Source organism: Siphateles boraxobius, unplaced genomic scaffold (genome assembly GCF_051911475.1).
Source record: "Siphateles boraxobius isolate OS27281-9 unplaced genomic scaffold, OSU_SipBor_1 118, whole genome shotgun sequence".
In the NCBI taxonomy this organism is placed as follows: Eukaryota; Metazoa; Chordata; class Actinopteri; order Cypriniformes; family Leuciscidae; genus Siphateles; species Siphateles boraxobius.
Window position 1 is genome coordinate 2,594,460 of NW_027508720.1, and position 22,397 is coordinate 2,616,856.

At 39.8% G+C, this 22,397-nt stretch overlaps 1 protein-coding gene across 1 annotated transcript in view; it reads left to right on the forward strand.

Moving 5' to 3' along the window:
- The first annotated feature begins 63 nt into the window (after positions 1-63).
- Positions 64-22,397, forward strand: part of nmur1a (neuromedin U receptor 1a) — a 59,198-nt gene continuing 36,864 nt past the window's right edge. Inside the window, exon 1 of the mRNA XM_077202469.1 lies at positions 64-165. Within this exon, the coding sequence (XP_077058584.1) occupies positions 83-165 (83 nt within the window). The 5' untranslated portion in view covers positions 64-82. The remainder of the gene's footprint in view (positions 166-22,397) is intronic.

Sequence of the window (22,397 nt, forward strand, 5' to 3'; positions counted from 1 at the left end):
TAGACGCCCTATTGGCCGCTGTGGCGCAAGAAATGGGACCGCCATCTTAAACCGGTCATACTCTTTTACTGTCTATGGTCGCATGGCAGCAGTAGATGCCAGAGCACTGTCCAGCATATTCCTGCTCAAATTGGCGGACCATCACTCGGGGATTATTTTTCACAAGTAAGATTTAACATTTAACATTACCGTACTATTGGTTGTATTTTGTGATCAAAATATTCAATGTGTCCTGTATCGTAGCTACGTGTATAACCTTTGCAGCAAAAAAACCCGCGTGAAAATCAGTTCGGTATTCAGTGCGATATGATTAATTAAATACGCTGACAGCTCATTGCAACTGCCAAACAGATTACACTGAGCGGAGCGAGTGACCGGTTTAAGATGGCGGCCCCACGGCTCGTCCGCTCGAGTAGGCAGTAGTGGTCGATAGGCCGTCTATCTATAATAGCGTTTCTCAACGGGGGCGGTACCGCCCCCTTGGGGGCGTTTGGACAGTGTCGGGGGGCGTTGGGAACGAGGCAGCTGAGAGGGGGGGCGCTCAGGCACAAATGGGGGGCGTTATGTCTGACTGTGGCACTATATACTCACTGTTATTATCACAACTTTTTTTAAGCCTCTGACAACACATACAATGTTAATTTGAATGCATGGGCGTTTTAGGTACAGCATTGATTTCCACGCTGCTGCTCAAATCCATTCCACCTTCATTCGGAGTCCCACCAGGCCAGACGATCCAATACGCATGTGCAGTCCCAAGCGCGAGTCTCAGGTTCCTATGAGAATATTAATATAAAATATCATATCGTAGAACATGTAGCCTACCGGTATATGAAATAGTAGCCTAGGCGTCATTTAGCCTACAGGGCGGTTTTGAAACACTTTTAAAACATCTCGCGGCACGGATGTACCAATACAAATAAAACATATCCAGTTAACTAGCAGCATTCGTTTCATTCGTTTGTTAAATAAGAGACGATCTAGCGCTGAAATGTGTTGTCTTCACTCGGACGCGCACTTCAGTCCGTTACGGAAAGTGAAAGTCTCCCTAAAAGATGTAAGAAATAAAAAAGCGAAACGGATGTATACTATTTTTGAATCCCTTTCTTTTTGTAATTTTTTGTAATGTTTCCCCTTATAGTTTTTTTTTCTTTCTGTCTATTGTTTCTTTGATGCTATTATGAATGTAATAGATATAATACTATGTGATCCTCCGTATGTGTATGTTATATATTGTTCTTGTTATGCAATAAAAAAAAGAGAAAAAAAAAGAAAGTGAATCAGGACATCATCACATCTTTGTATACATTTTTATTTATTTACATCAGTAAGCTAACGTTACAAGACATCGTCTTTCAAAACATTACCTGCGCAAAAGAAAAAAAAAAGAATGAATGAGTCATTCGCACTTTTGAAAATGCCCTTCCGAATGCGTCTCTGTCCGACATAATTCCATAGCGTCCATGTTTTAATGTAAAATAAAATTATGTCTGTGTTAATTAATTAATATTTAAATGTTGCTAGGTTTAAAAGTGGACATTTCAATATAGGTAGGCTATATTTTGTTTGTTCATATTTGAGACGCGCTCCAGTTCATCAAAGTGCGCCTGATAGTTTGATTTTATTTACAAAAGCACATTTTCTTGTTATTGTGAGTTTAAATAAAAGTTGCAAATTATGTTTTTTTTTTTTTTTTTATGACCAGAAATTATATAGCTAGTATTTTCAGTTGTTTCCACTGTTGATAGGAAAATGCACGTGATCGTGCCTGCATGCAGCAAGCGCCACACTCCGCACACACACTTGGATATGCGTAAACATCTTGTGTTTATTTGTGATAATCTTACTACTAACTACTAACTTGTATTGTGAGAGACATTTGAAGAATTGCTTTGTTGTTCTTCTTTTTTTTTTGGATAAAAGCGTCTTCTACATAGCCCAAATGTAATAATAATAATGGTAATAATGGTAATTATTATTATTTGCGTTTATAACTATAAATTAGTTAACTGAAGACATAATATGTTAACCGACGCCTCGGTTGAAAACATCTCGACTTTTCAGAATGCCGCAAGTGCACAGCAAGTCATAATGACAAAACCCATCTGATCAGCTTCGGCCTTTCCGTAACAACATCGAACGCTCGGCCGGACAGCTGATCATAGCTGTACAGGGCAGGTTTTTTTTTTCTCATCTCCATAAATATATCTACTAGTAAAGCTAATGCAAGGGCTAGAAATCAATCAATCCTTTGTATCAAATGCAATGAATCCTCGTCATCATGTCATGGAGAGCGCAGTTCATGCTTTCTTAGCAACAACAGACAGGAGCGCAAGCGCTTGTGGAAAGGAGAAAACGATGCGGCCCTTATGTACACTTATTAGGTGTACTTTAGTAATTCAGAATAAGACAAAAGCACGGTTTTGAAAATGGATATACTGACTCAATACATAAATGTTTCACAATTTAAATACTTAAAGTTACGGATTTCATAATAATAATAATGATAATTATAATTTTAAGAAGAAAATAAGGACGTCAATCATACACATTATTATTGTTTTTATTATTATTATTATCACAGAATGATAATCAGCATACATTCAATAAAGACATTTAGCCCTTTTTTGGTGGTGGTGGGGGGCGGTCAGGGTTCTGGATCTTGGAAAGGGGGCGCTGGGCCAAAAAAGGTTGAGAACCACTGATCTATAATATGATATCTATGGTCGTGACGGTCGTGACCCTGGTTCTTTTGAACGCGTCACAAGGTATGCGCACATTTTTATTATTATTATTATTATTATTATTTGTTATTTGTTATTTAATTTCACGTGTAACAGTTAAATTTGTTGCAGCCGTAATTTACATTTTTTCAAAGTTTTGATAAAATGCTATTTCTCTACGATTAACTCGTTCCAAACCCTGATGGGGATTAAACAACTTATCAGCCCTTTTTCTTCACAAAGACATACTACACGATACTTCAGCTATTTTAATCCTTAACCAAACGTTGCATATACACGGATTGATAGAGGTATTAAGTTTGTTTCGTTCAAAAAATAAGCCTTTTTTTAAGAGTTACAACTTTCAATTGTATAGTAAAATTCCATCAAATTGAATTTAATAAACTTGACATATTATTCATATTATGGATTACGAATTTTAAATTATTTATTTTTTTACGATTTAAACGATTAATAAATCTTTAAAAAAGGCATATACAGATTTTTTTTTTCGTGCAGGTTATTTATTATTGTTATTTTATTTGATTATAACTTGATCTTTATCAAGAAAATACACAGATCCATTGGATAACTGTCAATATTGGTGTAGTTAGCGAATCCACCAGTAGGGGTCAACATGACCATGCTTACCAGCCAAATCTTGGTCTCTTGAGACCCATAAACAAAGACAACAGATTTGAAATAGAATAGCTGGTGCTCCACCATCCGAATGACTTATGGTAATGCTAACAGGTATTTTCCTCCTGGCTGCAACTTTATTTTCTTAATGTTTGATCATTTTAGTCATATTCTTTTGACCTAAAGTAAATAAATAAGTGCATAAAACAATATATAATCTTAAAGACAGTCAGAGCAATGCTGATTAAACAATGTACGTTTTCTTTAGCTTTCTTAGATGCTGCTGACTGCGCATTATTGTGGTTTTGTTTTGAGGCACATTATTGAGGTTACAAGGTTATGGTTTTATACCAGAATGGGAACCAGGGTAACTCCCCGCTCCCCCCTCCCCCCAGTTTGATCACAAGGGAGTTGTTTGTAGTGTAAACAGAAAACCACAGAGGAGGCTGCCTGATTTAATCAATTAACTGAGTTAATGAATTCTTGACATGTCTAAGAACTGAAATGCACTAAAGAAAAAACAAAAAACAAAACACATAAAGCTATTATTAAACTGTTAACTAACTACTATTACTATCAAACCTGTCTATTTATTTTCCGGCGTGCAGAGATGAGGAGGCCGGAGCAGGTTGTGCAGGCTTATGAAGGGAAATGAGTTGGCGGCAGGCGGGCTCGACTTCTGAATATACAGAGGAAGAACTGCATGCAGACGCACGCCAGAAGCGAAACAGCAACTACGTACATGTCAAAGGAAAACGTTATCGCCTTCAGAAGCGCATGAGGCTCAGCATCCTGTGATGGAGCAGATACGGCCTGTGAGGCTCGCATGCTCAAGTCTTACCAAAGGAGAAATGAATGTTTTCGTGCGACTTCTCAGTTTATCTTGTACACACTGAACAATAGAGATTCGTTTTTTTGCCATCTGAAAAGAACTTTCCATTCCTTTCCATTCCACAAATGGTTCTTTATAGTGGACAACGGTTCTTCACATTATTAGAATGTTCATCAAACTAAGAAAAAAAAATTCTTTATGTAACTACAAATGACTTAAAATCTGTAGTTTTTTTCAAAAGCCCTGAAGCTTTGAAAAGAGCTGTCACTTTTGTTGTCAAATAAACAGGGATTTCTCAGCCCAGGTTGCACAGAGAAAGAGTAAACATTGTTCATTTACATTTGAACAGCAGGTTGAAAATTGGCAAACTTACACTTTAATGCCTGCTACAAGTGATTTCAGCAATCCTATAATATCATTACAAATCACACTGTACTACACGGATCTAATAAACTTGGGTACGACATGTATGTAGACTGCATGATGATGACACCTGTTGAATCAGAGGCAACGACGCAAGTTAGTATAGATATAGAAGAATAAAACGTCATCAGCGTGTGCTAGTGGTGTAGATGAATCGCATTTTGGCAATTGTGGTTTTAAATGTGTGCTGAAAAAAAGAGAAAGCGAAATATGGACGCGGTCATGGTTAGGGAAAAGCGTTACAACTTGGCATGGCAGTTTTGCAAATGCAGCTTAAGATAAGTAGTTTTAAGTTTTAGCGCCATGTCGTGTTGATCAATATGCCAATTCATGTTGCAGTTTTACTGGCTAGTCAGTAGAGGTACTGTAGGTCGTAGCAGCAAACACACTGTGAGATGATCATGCTAAATTTCTGACAATGACTACGTTTACATGCGCACCAATAATGCGATTATTTCTAATAATCAGAGTTAGGGTTGTAACGGTATACCGGTATGGCGGTTTATCGCGATATTGACTTGTACGATTATCATATCGTGAACATTTGCTTATCCACGGTTTTGGAAAAAAAATTAAAGCAGATCTCAAATGCGCATATGCAACTTATTTCCACTTGACTACTCCACCTATACATGTGCACTGGAGAAAATGTCTGAGACTGAGGCTGCGAATTCTTCGAAAAAAAAAGTTAAAATCTGCAGTGTGGGAATACTTTGGGTATCCGAAAAACGAACGTGGGTTTTTCCTTGAAGATTGATATCCAGTTGTGTCCAGAAATATGGACGAAGAGTGGCTGCAAAATGAGGAAATATGTCAAATATGTTCTCCCATATTCGCGAACACCTTCCCTCCCTGCAGATAAAGTTCCATTTATAACTTAAGTCCATATTATTTACGTGTTGCTGAGGGAATTTACAATATAACGCAGATGTCACGTAAAATGCGCGATTTGATAGATGGATGAATAAATCTAAAATATAGCTGTGCAATAAATAAAATCGCTATATGAGTGTGTCTATTAAACAGCGCAAAAAACTGTAAATCTATATTCTGCTTGTTCAGCGTGTCTGTGTGAATGAGCAGCACCGTTTCACCTAGTATATACTCAAGTATGTGGGACGCTCATGTTGTTTAAAGCGTCTGCCGTCTCACTCACTATATAAGGACGTGAACACATGAACATATCCAGAGCTGCTCTGAGAGAACTAAATGAGCATTTCATAATTTTGTTGAAAATAATCATTGTCAAATACACTCTGACTGAAACTCATAGGAGTTTAGTACAACCTGTCAAAATAAAAATTATCTTAAATAATAATTAATAAATTAAGAATTTTATTAATTCAATTGATCAAACATGTTTGTTCAAATGGGAGATCTGCAGCTTTATTTTTTCTTTCTTATTTTTTCAAAAGGTAGATTAAAAAAGTTTGTTTTAATAAACCATATGTTCAACCAAAAAACCCTATCAGTTTTCATTAATTTAAGGTTCATTGCAGCTGATAATAATAATCATTGTTTAATACCGTAAACCGTGAAACCGTGATATTTTCTGAGACTATTATCATACCGTGAAAATCTCATACCGTTACAACCCTAATCAGAGTAAGGTCTTTAGCAGTGAGATGTTTACATGAGCAGAACTCCTCAATCCCGTTTACTTGCAATTTTCGTTATTCTGATTATTCGCTAATAAGTATATGGTAATACCACACGTAGATAGGCATACAGTATGTCTTAATCTACTCGCATCAAATTCAATATTATTCAGTCCCATGATGAACATCGCAGCGCTGCCGTCACATTCTTTGCGCCGTCTGGATGAAGATACGGAGCTGAGACTGCGTAGCGAGTTGTGTTGACAGAGTTTAGCGATTTGGAGATGAGAAAACTTCAGAATAATGTCTATCCATGACGTTGTGTGAACAACACACAGCATCCGTGTCTGTCCGAGCACATGCACTCTATGGTCAGAGCGGTAATAATGAAATTAAGGTGTTTACATGCCTGTTTATCATGATTAAAATCTGCAAATATGGTTACTACGATTATGAGCTTAATCGCATTAGTTTGATCAAAGTATTGCGTTAAGATGAGGTAAAGTTAAATCGCAATATTGCAAAAATCCCATTATAACCGCATTTATGAGGGGTGCATGTAAACGCACTCACTGTGAGAAAATTATCGCATGCAGGCTATCTTTGGTTCCAAGACCGTGAAGAACGAGCCTCTCTCACTGTACGACGTAGGACCACCGTTTAGGAGACACGACCACAGAAATCACCACGATTGGTCATCTTTGTCTGGGACAGCCCAAAATACAATGTGTACTGAGCATAACTCCACAGATTAGCAGTAGTTGAAACATGTAGCTCAAGATCTGGATTCCCCATCAGAGATGGTATTTTTATTAGGAGATACGAGGGTCCATGGCTCTACTACAATCATGTGCCTTGAAAACCAATCACTTTACAACCTTGAAGTCATAGAAATGAATGAGAAGTGCTGTAAACTGAGTCACAAAAATCACAAAATTGTGGCTATTTGACTTTTCTTATTAATCAGCATTTATTCCACTATAAACTCTTAAATAGATAATCCAAAATTAATTTTTTAGAGCAAACATGTTGAAGATTCAATAAATGATAAGCTGGGGTTTTTTTTCCCCCACAAAAGCAGTTTATTCAGCGTAGTGAAGTTTCTCCATTGACATCTATTCAAAAGATTGGCCTCTGGTCTCCTTCTCTGCATACTGCAGCGTTACACTTTTTTTGCTAACCTTGGAGGCTTGAGTCAAAGTGGCTTTCCATCTCTCAGACAGCCTGGCCCATGTAATTTCCTGTTTGCAAAACCTCAAACAAAAATATCAATGGGTGTGACACCCTTTACTGCCATCATTAGAAGTGCTGTGTATCACAAATTATAATTAGGAGCAGAACAAAACTGCACATTTGTACATGACACATGGGTGAAATTGGGAATTTGGAAAATGTATCTGTAATGCAGTTTCAACAGCTTTACATAACTGTAAAATAAGTAGACAGACAATAAATGTTTTGATTAATCATTTAATTTATTCCTGAATGTGTGAGCTGTAATTCATTTTCCTTGTTCATTTCAAATATTTCTCCACAGAGACAATACAGCTCATAATGTTCTTCTGCAGTCGTGCTAACTGTAAGAAATAAAGTGATGGACTATAATCCCAGGGGATTTTGATCATCTGGACACTTTTAAATTCGAGGATGCAACCATCTGGCAGATATAGTGTCCCAGGCTATTCTTTAGGTCAGGACTGCAATTACTTATTTAGTCGTGATAATGTCTGTGTCCTAACCAAACGCGAAGCGACATGCGTTAAATTATATTTTAACCAGCCGCGGCGGCGAGATGCGACAAGAGATTCTATTTTTAGAAACGGTCTATGATCTTGTATGGAACACAGTGGGAGTCTAAAAAAACTTGGAATTGAACCCCCCCCCAAAAAAAATAGTGATTAAATTTAATTGTGAGTGCAGTGCATTTGCAGAGAGAGACTCCGTCCACATGCTCTCCTGATTGGCTGCGATTTTTTATTGATTTTGTCGCATTTCGTACTAGCTTTTCATCTGGTGTAGATGATTTATTGTAGATTCTTATCCCCAAAACAGTTCAGTGGAAACTCCACCCCGCAGACAATTCTAAAGATATCATTGGTCCAGAAAACAGCCATTGCAACGGTGTTCAAGTGCGTGAATAGCAGTTGGCGCTCTGCCTTTACAAAGCGGCACCATACGCCAATTCCACTGAATCGTTCCGACAAAAAAGTTCCTCGCCATAGAAAAGCACCTCTTCAGCAGACGGCGTCACAAACAGCTATTGTGAGCCCTTCGCTCCACTGTCGTGTGCCAGCATATTATTTAAAGTTTTTGTTTATTTAAATTAAAAGTTGTTCTGATCTATTATTCTCTCATACTGTTATATTTGTCAATGATTCAGTGATATTATAAGTGAAACTATTGCGGGTGTTTTTCATTGGAAGTGTTTAATTTAAAAAATCTTTCTGTCTTTATCATTTTTAGTGGCATTTTTTGGTAGTGACAAAGAGCGTCAAAGTGGCCGGAAGTGGCGCGGCGCGTCTTGGACGGTGAGAGCGGCGAGGAGAGTTGAAATCTGGTCAACTTTATTGTAATGAGCTATGACGCAGTTCGGCGGCAACGAATCGGAATGGAGAAGTGCTCCGTTTGAGAGGATTCCAGAGAACGCAGTCTGTAAACTTTGGTTCCGACCACATTAGTTCCCAAGCAAAACAGAGGAGAGGTTGATCATTTGAATTTGATAAGAAGGCGCGCAACACTATTTATAGGCAAGATTTTCGCGCTAATACACTTTTTTTTCTGCGGGAATGTAAATTAGAATATAACTTAACCATGAACACAAAAGCCACTCGATTTTTGAAAGGTTTAAAGGGGGAGCGTGATCAAAAAACATGGGGGGGGGGGGGACACCTGGTGTGGACAGATTTGCTTGTCGCTGGAATCTTATCGCGTCTGGTTAGGACAAAGTGTCAGGTGCTGATTGAGTTTGTACAATATTAAAATAATTTTCATTTGAGTTCATATATTTACTTTATGTAGCAATGCGGAAGTAAGCTATTTTCTGTGAGTTCTGTTCGGCATTCTCTCACGTTATCCTGAGACCCCGGCCGGGCTGCGTTCCCAAAATTTCCACTTCCCCTTTTAGGGACCAAGTGATGAGCTTGCAAGCACTGCCTTGGGATGAGGCAAATCCAGCCTTGTCGTTGCTGTGTCCAGTACGCACTCTGCATGTTTAGAGCTTCAGAAGTTCTGAGCAGCTCTTTGGCTGTGTTGGGGGACAGCAGAAGGGGAAGGCTGTCTCCAAACGGGATGGCTCATTGGATTGTGAATGCCATTGCCTTGGCATGCCGGGCCCAAGGCATGCCGTGCCATTTAGGAGTGTGTGCACACTCCAGGACAAGTGTTGCATCCTCCAAGGCTCTAGCCAATACCACCTCTCTATCAGACATCTGTAGAGCAGCAGGCTGGGCGACATCCAATACCTTCGTGGGATTTGATTATCTCTGTGTTGAGCCAGTTTCGTCCCATGTGCTATTAGGTATGAACAGTTACACCCAATGGGCTGGGTATACACTTGCACACAGCACCTTTGCGGAGGTGAAGTGATAACGTACGCTTTTTTGTTTAAGAGAGTTCCCTGGATTAGCAAACCCTGGACGCGAATTTTCCCTTAGCATCATGCAGCAGTCACATTCAGTGAAGGAAATTTAAAACAGATGAGATTTAAAACAGACAAAGAAGAGGCTTGTCTAATGGGCAGAGGCAGATCATTCCACAGTTTAGACAAGTGGGTGTGTAAGGATGTTGCATCTCTGAAATATAGGATGGGGCAAGACTGTTTAGGAATTTAAAAGCAAATAAAACAATATCAATCAAGTCAAGTCAAGTCAAGTCAAGTCAAGTCAAGTCACCTTTATTTATATAGTGCTTTTTACAATACAGATTGTATCAAAGCAGCTTCACAGTGATAACATGAAAATAATATAACAGAGTTTGTTTCTAAAAGAAAATTGAGTCAACGTCCACCTTAAGTAAGGCAGATCAATAATATTATTGAATATTAAATGTCCCCAACTAAGCAAGCCAAAAGCCAAGGCAACAGTGGCAAGGAACCAAAACTCCATCAGGTGACAGAATGGAGAAAAAAACCTTGGGAGAAACCAGACTCATTACAAGCAGCATTACAAGTCAGATTGGATCGGAACATTTAGAATATTTATCCATTTCCATCTTTTGGAAGTCCAAGTAATCACGCCGGTGTTGAGACGAGTTGTTGAGGATCAGTGCCGTCCACCATAGAGGGTCCATATCGCTGGTGTTGAGTCGTCTCTTCACAGGCTTTGTGATTGGCGTATCTGAAGTCTCTGTGAAAGGCTGGATACAAACTGGAGCTGACGAACGCCGTTTTTCTCGGCCAGTTCTCCTCTGGCCAACGAAGGAACAGTGCATGATTTAACAGCAGATATATGATTTAACCCCCGAGATAACAGCAGAAAAGCAAAAAGGGAAAATAATTAGCGTAGCTGCTGTTCATAATGATTTCCATAACACGGGCGTAAATGATAAAAAACATGAAGACAGTGATTCTTGCGTCCCAGAGTCACCCCCCTCCGTCCCCCACTCAACTCAGCCCTGCTTACTGACCTCTACATCCCTCCTGCTGCTGAGACCCAACCACAATCTCACAATCTCTCCGCAACCCAACCATACGCGCCGACCCGTTTGACTAAGGCTGTCGAGCCCCACTGTCGTCGTTAAAGCAGGTTCAGTGGCAACGGTTCCGTATGGCATACCAACTACCGCAAAACACAATATCTACCCAACCACCCGTCATTCACGCAATATACACAGGAACGTAATGACTGTAAATACTATGCAACTTATACAAATAACCTACAGACTCTTCAAGTTTTATAATATTAAATGCATTTGATCTGATTCAGCAGTGGTATAAAAGGTAAGCATTATGTAAATGCTTGGCTAAAGAGATGCGTCTTTAATCTAGTTTTAAACTGGGACAGCGAGTCAGAGCTTCGAACAATATCAGGAAGGCTATTCCAGAGTTTTGGAGCTAAATGTGAGAACGCCCTTCCTCCTTTAGTGGACTTAGATATCCTAGGAATGACCAGAAGCCTCGAATTTAGTGATCTTAAAGAACGTGATGGATTGTAGGGCGATAGAAGGTCCATTAAATACACAGGAGCTAAACCATTTAGGGCTTTATAGGTCAGTAATAGTACTTTGTAATTGATACGGAACTTGATAGGTAACCAGTGTAGAGATGATAAAATTGGTGTTATATGATCATATTTTCTTGACCTAGTAAGAACTCTAGCAGCTGCATTTTGCACTAACTGTAGCTTGTTTTTTGAGGATGCAGGACAGCCAGCTAATATAGCATTACAATAATCTAGTCTCGAGGTCATGAATGCATGAACTAACTTTTCTGCATCAGAAACAGATAGCATGTTACGTAGCTTTGTAATGTTTCTAAGGTGGAAAAAGGCTGTTCTTGTAACATATGAAATATGATTTTCGAAAGACAAGTTGCTGTGTAGTATAACACCCAGGTCTTTTACTGTAGTGGATAAAGTAACTGGACATCCTTCTATATTAAAGTTGTATTGTAAGTGAGTTTGTGGGTAGTTTTTTGGACCAATAAGTAATACCTCCGTTTTATCTGAATTTAGTAGCAGGAAATTACGCGTCATCCAGCATTTTATATCTTTGAGACACTCTGTCAAATTTGATAAGTTAGTGTTTTCATCTGGCCGTGATGAAATATGTCATCAGCATAACAGTGGAAATTAATTGCATGTTTTCTTATAATATTACCAAGTGGGAGCATATATATTGAGAATAGCAGAGGGCCTAACACCGATCCTTGCGGCACTCCATAGTCTACTGACGTTATCTTTGATTTTTCCCCATTTAAACAGACAAAATGATAACGGTCTGATAAGTACGATCTAAACCAGCTTAATGCCTGTCCCTGAACACCAGTGTAGTTTTGTAGTCGATCCAGGAGTATTTTATGATCGATAGTGTCGAACGCAGCGCTTAGATCGAGTAGAACTAGTATTGAGATACAGCCTTGGTCAGAAGCTAAAAGTAAATCATTTGTAATTTTAACTAGCGCAGTTTCTGTGCTATGATGCGGTCTGAATCCTGGCTGGAATTTTTCATAGATATCATTTTCTTGCAAGAAGGAGCACAATTGAGCGGACACAATTTTTTCTAGTATTTTAGACATAAATGGAAGATTTGAAATGGGTCTGGAATTTGCTAAGTTATTTGGGTCTAATTGCGGTTTCTTAATGAGAGGTTTTATTACTGCCAGCTTGAATATTCTTGGAACATGACCTAAAAATAAAGACGAGTTAATAATATTGAGAAGAGGCTCTTCCACTACAGGTAACACTTCTTTCAGTAGTTTAGTGGGTATTGGATCTAATAAACATGTTGTTGGTTTCGATGCAATGATAAGTTTTCCACGCGAATCTAAAGACCTCTAAATTAGTTTGTTTCCATTTACGCTCTAAGTTACGAGTTTCTCTCTTGATAACATGCGTAGCACTGTTGTACCAAGGTGCTTTAGTTTTCTCTCTAACCTTTTTTAATCTAATTGGTGCAACAATATCTAATGTACTAGAGAAAATGGTGCTCAAACTGCTAGTCATTTCCTCTTTGCCAATCAATCAATAATCAATATAATGAACAGTGAAAGTAATAGAAGCTTGTACAATACATTTTAAGAGGCATAATTAAGCATGAAAATAATTGAAGGAAATATATTTGTTTAACTAAACCAATGAATATGATTCATATCATTTTTGGTTTCTTTATCTAATATATTTAAAAATTACAAATGTAATGAAAATACAGGTATCAGAGAGTACCAAAATGAAAGTATTGGTATCGGGCTAGTTCTGGAAAAAGTGGCATTTTTACTGTTAGTTACTTGAGGCGAAAAGTTCGAATGAAGGAAAAACTGAAATTCACAGCATGTAAACAACTTCTGCTCACGTATTTGAAGGCTGCTATTGGATCATTCAAATTCAAAACTTCATATTATAGACTTTACAACCTTCTCTACGTAAGAACAAATAGTGCAACCAAATAAAGTTCAGAGTTAGTTGCAAACTAGCTAGTAGTTACTCAGTCTCAAGAGTCAACTTTACGTTCCAATTTAAGTAAGAACTTGACAAATGACTGATGTAACCCTTAAAGAATTTGACACTTATTCTTCCACTTCAATAACCTTGCAAATACACTGTACTTTAAAGGAAGGAAGGGATTTTTAAATATATACCTGTTAGTGACTTCTGCAGTTCCTTATTGGTACTTTGTATGGTGGTAGCAGTAGCACTGCCACTGACATCCATCTCAACCCAGTTCAACCCGAACTGGGGGTCCAGCATCGCTTCCAGCATGTATATATCATGGCCAAATGGCAAATCAAGGCCATGATCTTCTGCCATTCGTAATCCAACAAAGATGCCGGCAAATCTTCTTTTAAGTGAGGCTCTGAGGGCCCTGGTCAGTGGCCTACAGAGTCTCTTTTCACTATCTATTTCTGTTAAATGAGAATGTAGTTCGAGGACTGTAGGGACAACCATACTGATGGTAACAATTTTGTCACCCTCCGTCAATTCAGTGGCCTCAGCAAACGGTCCAAGAATTTGTGTAAGTTCTCTACACTGGGCCCGTTCACGTGACCTGAGGACAACATTCTCAAAGTCCACTGAACACATCTGAGTTAGTGCAGCATGATCTAATTCGATGACTGCTTGTATTTGTCTGAATTGCGAATTCCACCTTGTGACATTTGAGACTGGAATGCTTTTACCACTTCCAAAAACAGCCTCAAATTGATCCTTAAAGACAGTGCTACTATGCAGCAGACTGGCAAGTATGGCCATTTTTGAGATTGCGCGAGACATCACTTTAACTTCTTTCATCCCATCCCCGATAACCAGTTGAAGACTGTGGGCAAAGCAGGATAGCCATTGACGAGTCCGTATCTAGCTGTTCCCCAACCATGTTCTCCTCATCCTCACTGTCATCCTCACTGTATGCCATACTGACTTTAAAAGCCTTCTTCATGTTAGCTGTATTATCAGTGATGATAAAATCTACCTTATCACTGATATTGTATTCATCTAGTATTTCATCAAATGCAGCTGAAATGTTTTCAGAGCTGTGACGCCCTTTGAATCTCCTGCAATCGACCAGGTAGGCGTTCAGAGTATACCCACTGGCTGAAGAGTTGAGAACATGAGCTGTGACTCCCAGGTAAGATCTCATTGTACGGTCTGACCATATATCAGCAGTTACAGAGATTGATTTCTGATCTAGAGACTGGACTTGATGCACTCTTTCACTCTCATCATTATTTGAGGTATCTGTTTGCTGCTTATCATTGTTCTGGAGATTGGGGTGTACCTTTCATCCATGGTGTGCAGAAAATGTCGGAAATGTTCATTTTCCACGATTGATACCTTATCATTAATTCCCTCTTGGCTCTCAACGAAGGCGGTCGCATTTTCTCTCCCTCTCCCTCCCCTCACCTCTCCTGCTTTGCTTCTCTCGTCACGTCTACTGTCTTGTACTTTGAGAGACTCTCGCTACACTGCTCTCCAAAACCAAGAAATTATGGATTTGATCAACTGGTCTCTCAACGCAATTGACACCATCTTCTCGACGAGAAGCTTGGGTTCGGGGGAACCTGACTGCCCTGCCGGGACGTTCGCAGCTGGCTACACGATGGACGCGTGGGAGAGGTGGCGGGTCGTGTGTCTGGCGGCTCTTTCCGTGGAGGACGTTGAAGATATCTACCTATTCGGCACCATGATAACAGGTCTTCTGCCGATTGGATTAGGCATTGCCCTGGTTTATCGAGGAACTAAGCAGACGGTGACAGCTGTCAAAAGCCCCGCAAGGCTGCCCGTGATGATTGAAGCGGTGGGCAGAGCTGTCAGCACTCAGACTGGGTCTATGAACCACAATATGGATAACATCATGGAGAAGCTCACAGCTTTGCAAAGGCAAATGGATCGTTTCAGAGACCAAAACGGACCAGGAGAATAGCGGTATAAATTGGATGCGGCTACTCGCCCGAAGACCAAACAATCCCAATCTTATCTGTTTCGGCACCCCCCTACCAGCACTGGCCTTGGCCAAGGCCGCTGCTGGAACAACAACTCTCCCGGAAGAGCACTGCAGTGAGCCGCTCTTGCATTCCTTCCCCGACTCCTCAGACACCTGCTGATTGTTGACTCTGCCTGGGACATGATCATGGTTGTCTCCATGGCAACTTGCTGTGTATCGCTATGACAATCCTGCGGACTGAGGCTCCTAGATTATGGTGCTGGCTTAGCGACTCTCTCCAGGCCTACACACACATGAACTTACACATACACAGATATGCACCTAACCCACACCCCATCCCACGCCTTCGCCGCTTCGTACCCCCAGTCTGACAGGCGGGTCTGTGACCAGCGCCATAATGGCTGCAGGACCGGATGCTGCTTGCCTGGGCTGGACTACCTCCATCCCCCACTCCCCACCATGTTGCAATGTCTTGTTTGTAGAGTGTACTGTTTATGTGCTAATGTTGCTGAGGTGTTTTTTCCTGTTCCCAGACTGTTCTCCTTACAGGAGCATAGTCTGGGGGTCGCCTTTTTTCTCCTCACCTCTCCTCATGTCATGCTGTATTTTTTTCTCAAGTTGGCGCAGATATAGCAGCCTCGGTAACATCTTATTACCAAAGCAAATTCCTTGTATGTGCACAACATTACTTGGCAATAAAATTGATTCTGATTCTGATATAGGTAGAGAGCAGCCAATGATAAGGTTATGGATGATCGCTTGGTTGATAGCCTGCTGCCTTGATGAAGAAGCATTGTAAACTTGAACTTGCAATGGTCGCTGCTGAAATGCATCATCAATCATTGGCTGTGAATCCCCCTTTTGAAGACCTTGGCGATACTCCTGCAGGCTGGAGATGGAAATACAAAAGCAATAAGTGTTGGAACTGAATAACAGGCAGATATTAAGCTTTATTTAAAGAGAAGTGAAATCTGTAGTCCCAATCATTCATAATGTCCACTCCATATACTGAGAAAAACTAAATAAAGTTGTGTCTGAATCGTCAAACTCAGGGCCCCAGACTAACTTTTTTCAGTCCTGGAACCGTCCTGAAAAACAATCGGAACCGTCCTAAAGTGAATGACAACCGTCCCAAAATAAAAAATTTGTTTCTGTAGTTTGTTATTATCATCCATAGTTAATAAAATTACATAATAAAAACACCATTAAAATGTTTATGAGATATATTATTATATTTATTTAGCTCAATTCAAAGCAGTTATCTGTAAACAGTAAAAAAAAAAAAGATTTAATAAAAAAATAACAGGAGTTTGCTTTTTTTGTATTCATGCAGAACAAATCTTTTTTTTCTTTCTCAATGTCAATGTCAATAGATTTTCGTCATAGTTTTTGTCATTCAAAACTAGTTTTTATTTAGTTATTGTCTCGTTTTCGTCTGTGAAAAATGTCATTAAGCCATGTATGATAGTAACGTTAACTATAATAACAGCACGAGATTATGCGTTAATTTTGGCATTTCTAAGTAAGTTAACGTTACCCTAATAGGCTAGTAATAAATGAACACACATACAAAAATGTCTTTCGTTCTGTAGGCATCCTGGAGAATATTTCTGTTCGTCCTAAACACATTTTCTATTGTCAATTTAAGAAATCATCACCGATGTCAGATAACATTAACGCTACCCAAATGAACCACCTTTAACGCAAATATGACAACACACACACACACACACACACACACACACACACACACACACACACACACACACACACACACACACACACACACACACACACAGCTAGCTACTACCACCATACGTAGGCTAACTTATATACGAACTTATAACTTTATGATGTTAGGCTAATGCAAAGTTTACTTGACCCTAACGTTAACGTGAGCATTCATTCGTAAAAAGCCTGAGCACTACCACAAACGTAATACAAACACGACGATAATCAATCATGTATACCATTGTTTGATTTTTTTTTTACCCCATGAAACCTACCAGACGTAATTTATTTTAACTTTATGTCCAAGAACATTACCTTTATCTTCTTCTATGTTAGCTAATGTTAACGTTAACACATAGTCAAGGCTAAGCAGCTCCAGCTCTGCAGTTAACTTACCGTGATGTATGATTCCTCTGCAGGTTTTTCACGAAGTTCGACGTTGTCCCACTGGTCTCCGAAATTGTAGTTTTGCAGAATTTGCAGTCTGCCCTGTGTTTCTTTTTCAGCGCAGTGCTGAGAAATTCACGGTGATTTTTAAACCAAATTTGATGATGGCAGAATTGGCCGACATCTTAATTTGTTTGTGAATCAATGAAAATTAATGGGCATCCAGAGGCAGAGCGTGACGCGCGAAGATAATCTAGTTTGTGACTGGTTATTAGGTGGCCAGTGTTTCACTTTTCCTTCAACATTATTAACATAATAGAAAGACACCTGGACTCGGTCGAGACCAAAAGCCACATTTGGCAAGACCAGTCGCCAAGACCGAGACAAGTCCGAGTCCGAATACCAGCGAGTCCGAGACAAGTCCGAGACCAAACGGTCTCGAGTCTGGACTCGAGTCCAAGACCGGACTCGAGTACTACAGCCCTGCTGTACAGTACTACTAATAGCCTGTAGTCAAAATCTAAATCGTAAAATAAACTTTATTGCAAGCAGAGAATCAGAACCAAATACATATTGTGCCCAAGTTTTATTAACTTAGTTCTAAGAGAAGGTGATGTAAAAAAATATTCCAAGATGGCGCCTATATGCATGGCATGCCGTCTGTGCTCTGGTCAAATTTTTGTTCTGCTAGTTGTTTTAATGTTTGTTATATGCTCTTGGGCTTAATTTTCTACACATCATTTGGTCTATAATCGTCAATCGTTGTTGGATATTAATCATGGAATGGCTGACCGTCTTGACACCGCTTTGACTGGTCTATCCAAAAGTCATCATCCGCCCTCGCTGATCTGCCCATCTCACCTGTGCCGACTAGCATGTGATGTTCGCCGGAGGAAACAGTGTAGAAAGCGTGGGAAACGAGGTGGTGTGCTGGCGGTGACGAGGTTGCGTTTAAGGGCGATGAAGGCGTCATGCTTGCGCCGTGTCCTCGTTGAGCTGTGGCCGGTCACTTGCCGGTCACATCGGCACACCGGCCGGTCACACATTCCTGTGGTCCGTGTGAGCGTGTGCTGCAGGGTGTGGAGTGTCCGGCTGCTGACCTGGATACGGTTAGCAATCGGTATCGGTCTGCACGCCCGGTTGGACGGGGGGTGAATCTGGCGAACCTCTACTGCGTCAGGCGCGATCTTCAAACAAAGGTGGACTATTCCCGGACAAAAAGACTGACCCTGATTAATGTAAGGTCTCTTTTGAATAAGACTTTTATATTGCATGAGTTATTCAAAGCTAAAGAGTTGGATATACTGTTTCTGACCGAAACCTGGGCTTGCAATGGAGATCTGATCCCCTTTTCTGAAGCAGTTCCACAAAATTGTGATTTTTTAAGCAAACCCAGACAAACGGGCCGTGGAGGAGGTTTGGCAGCTATTTTCAATAACTCTGCAAAAACATTCAGACTATAGACTATGCAGCTTTTGAACTTCAGTTGATTCAGATTAAAGGTTGTATCAGTGATTTCAGGCCCAAAAATAAATGTCTAATCTTTCCTAACGATCCGCTAGCTGCTCGCCCCATAAGCATGCTGTCCAAAAACCGCGTCTCTGTAGGCAGCCTAGGCTCTGAGATCTGCACACAAAAACAAATGTGTACAACCACCACTCAAAACCAAAATAAAGTGTTCCAACCAATCACTGACAGGGGCGGGTGTTGTGAGGTTTTGCGCTCGTGCACGGCTGGACGCGAAATCGGAGCAACACCCGCCCCTGTCAGTGATTGTTTGGAACACTGTTTATTTTGGTTTTGAGTGGTGGTTGTACACATTTGTTTTTGTGTGCAGATCTCAGAGCCTAGGCTGCCTACAGAGACGCAGTTTTTGGACGGCATGCTTATGGGGCGAGCAGCTAGCGGATCGTTAGGAAAGATTAGACATTTATTTTTGGGCCAGAAATCACTGATACAACCTTTAAGGTGCAGACTGAATCCTTAGTGTGTGCATTAATCTATCGTCCTCCAAAGTTTAACAAACATTTATTCAGCAGTTTACTGAGTGTGTAAGTGGACTTTTATGCAATTATGATTGTTTTTTGGTTTTGGGCGACTTCAATGTGCATGTATGTTGCCCCTCAGACCCATTAGTTAAAGACTTTTTAAATCCTGTCGAGTCTTTTAACTTAGTGCAACATGTTCATGGTTGACACATATTTATGGTCATACGTTAGATCTTGGTTTATCATTTAATTTGTCAATTCTGAATGTTATTTTGGAAGATGTGGCATTCTCAGATCATAAATCTGTCACATTTGAACTTTCTCTTGATTATGAAAAAGAGAACTGGAATGCTCCTTCGAGAATGTCTAGGTATATTAATCATGCAACTGGTGACCTTTTTTCAAATCTGTATATTAGAGCCCCATTAACCTTAATGTTGGAGAATCCGCCATCGCAGTGGGATGTAGAGAAGCTTCTCAATATATTTAATTCTACATGCGCCGACATTTTGGACAGTGTTGCCCCTATTAGAATGATCTCTGTCAGATCTAAACCCCAGCCCTGGTTTAATGAAGTAACTCGGGCCACCAGGCGGGATTGTAGAAAGGCGGAGAGTAGATGGAAAAAGGATGGTCTTCAAGTGTCTTTAGAAATTTTCAAACAATCCTTGTTCACCTATCAAATTTTTGGCTGATGCCATTGCTCACAATCAACATAATCCTGCTATTGATATCTTTGTAAGACTGCCGACCCTATAGAACAGTGGCAAGGAAAAACAAATGTCCGGGGAAATATCGAATCTAAAACTAATTTTACCGCGCTCAACCACCGTGAGTGCATTTCACGCATTTATAATCACTCGCGTTCAGCGGGGAGGAAGGGAGGTTGATCTCGGCACCAACGAGATTCGTTGAGATTAATGAATCTATTTATTTATTAATTTATCTGAGGTGCTGGAACGCAGTTCCGGCCCACTTTAACCCCTGGTCATTACACTATTTTCACACTGCAAGCCTTAGTGCTCAATTCAGATGTATTACACAGATCTGACTTAATTTTTTATTTTTTTTGGCTGTTCACATTTTTTTTTTTTAAATGTCAGATTCAAGTGTGAACTCCTCACAATCACAAATTGACTCACATGCGCAAAAGAATAAAAAGAAGGCGGCACACAGGATGCCGTCATATAGAAGTAAACACTGAGGTTACTGAAGTAAGCATTTACCCATTCATTTGTAAGCTGATGTGCCTTGTTGGTTTGATTGCTTCTATTGTTCTCCTCATTTGTAAGTTGGATAAAAGCATCTGCTAAATTATTAAATTTAGTGTAAATGTGTATTGTGGTTTTCCATATGCAAGGTCTAGATGTCCAGGTACTGCTTGTACAACAAAGCTAGAAGACCAACCACTGTGTCTCTAGACTTGCTGTCCTGTTTAACCTTCCCTCGACATCATCCTGATGGACTTTGACAAGCCTGTCTGTGTCAGGATTCCATCCACGTCACGATCTCCATCGCCGCCCTCTCATTCCCCACCTATTCCCAGTCGGACACTCCCCCGTTCACAATCACATGAGTATTGATCACCGTCACCTGTGTCTCATCACCCACATGCACTATAAAGCACTCACCTTCACTGCAGTCATTGTCTGGTCTCGTCTATCCATGACTCGCCGTCATCCAACCTGCTACTTACCTGCTTCCCGATTCTTCTGATCCCTTCCATCTTCCGTGTGCTTTCTACCAACACCATCTGCAAGAGAGAAAAGGACATTACTCATCAGCTAAGCTTGTTTATGTTTCTAAGTCATTTGATCCGCACCTGTCATCTCCGACTGTTTATCCATCTGCACAATAAAACGTATAAACTTACCATCCAGTCTGTTCCATCTGTGAGCCCTGACAATCTGAGGAATGTCACTGCAAATCCCAAAGTGTTTGTCTTCATTTCACCTGTAGCCTCAGTAGTACACCTATGTATGTAAGTGATGTATGGTAGGAACTGGCTAAATTTGCATGTTTTATATGGCTTTAGGCAGTGTTCACGGACACAGAGATTTATTTACTGTAAAGACTACTGTCAGAAGTGGGTATTTTCACATGTTTTTTTTTTCCAGCACAAATCTATAGATATATTATAGATTTTCATTTTCATCATTTTATTTGATAAAAACCATTGTCAAATAGGCTTACACGGTAACACTTTATATTACGACCCGCAAAACAACTGCGTAAGTACACCGAAATTACGGTGTACGTTTCTGTAATTATAGTGTACTTCCGTGTAGGTATAAGGGAACAATATGTTAAGTTTTGGGTAATAAAGGGGTACAACCAGATATACAAGCAAATTATTTATACTGTAATTATTTTAAAACTAACAGGTACCTATTCTGTTAATATATGTACAGGCAAAAATTGTATGTCTGTTGCATATAAAAGTTTTTATCACATTTCTGGCAAAATATTCTTGTGCAATGTAGTTAGAGGGTAATTTTGACATCTGTGGGTTGTAAATTAAATGTGTATATATATATTTGATAGTGAGCCTACGTGTGACAGTGAGCCTACGTGTGACATTGCTCCACGCAATCACACTATGTTAACTGACTAGAGACCCACAGAGAAGGAAATGAATAGTTGAAATAAAGTCGTTATTTTTGTTTGTTTTTGCCCACAAAAAGTATTCTCATCGCTTGATAAACTTTAGATTGAGCCACTACTACAGTGGCTCAATCTAAAGTTGGATTATTGGACACTTGGATTATTTTAACGATGTCTTTAATAACTTTCCGGGCTGCCAAGTGTCAATCCCTTAGAAGCCTATGGAGGAGTGATCCAGCTCTCAGATTTAATCAAAAATATCTTAATTAAGGTTCTGAAGATGAACGAAGGTCTTACGGGGTTGGAACAACATGAGGGTGAGTAAATACTGACAGAGTTTTCATTTTTGGGTGAACTATCCCTTTAACTCTTTTTTTTCCGC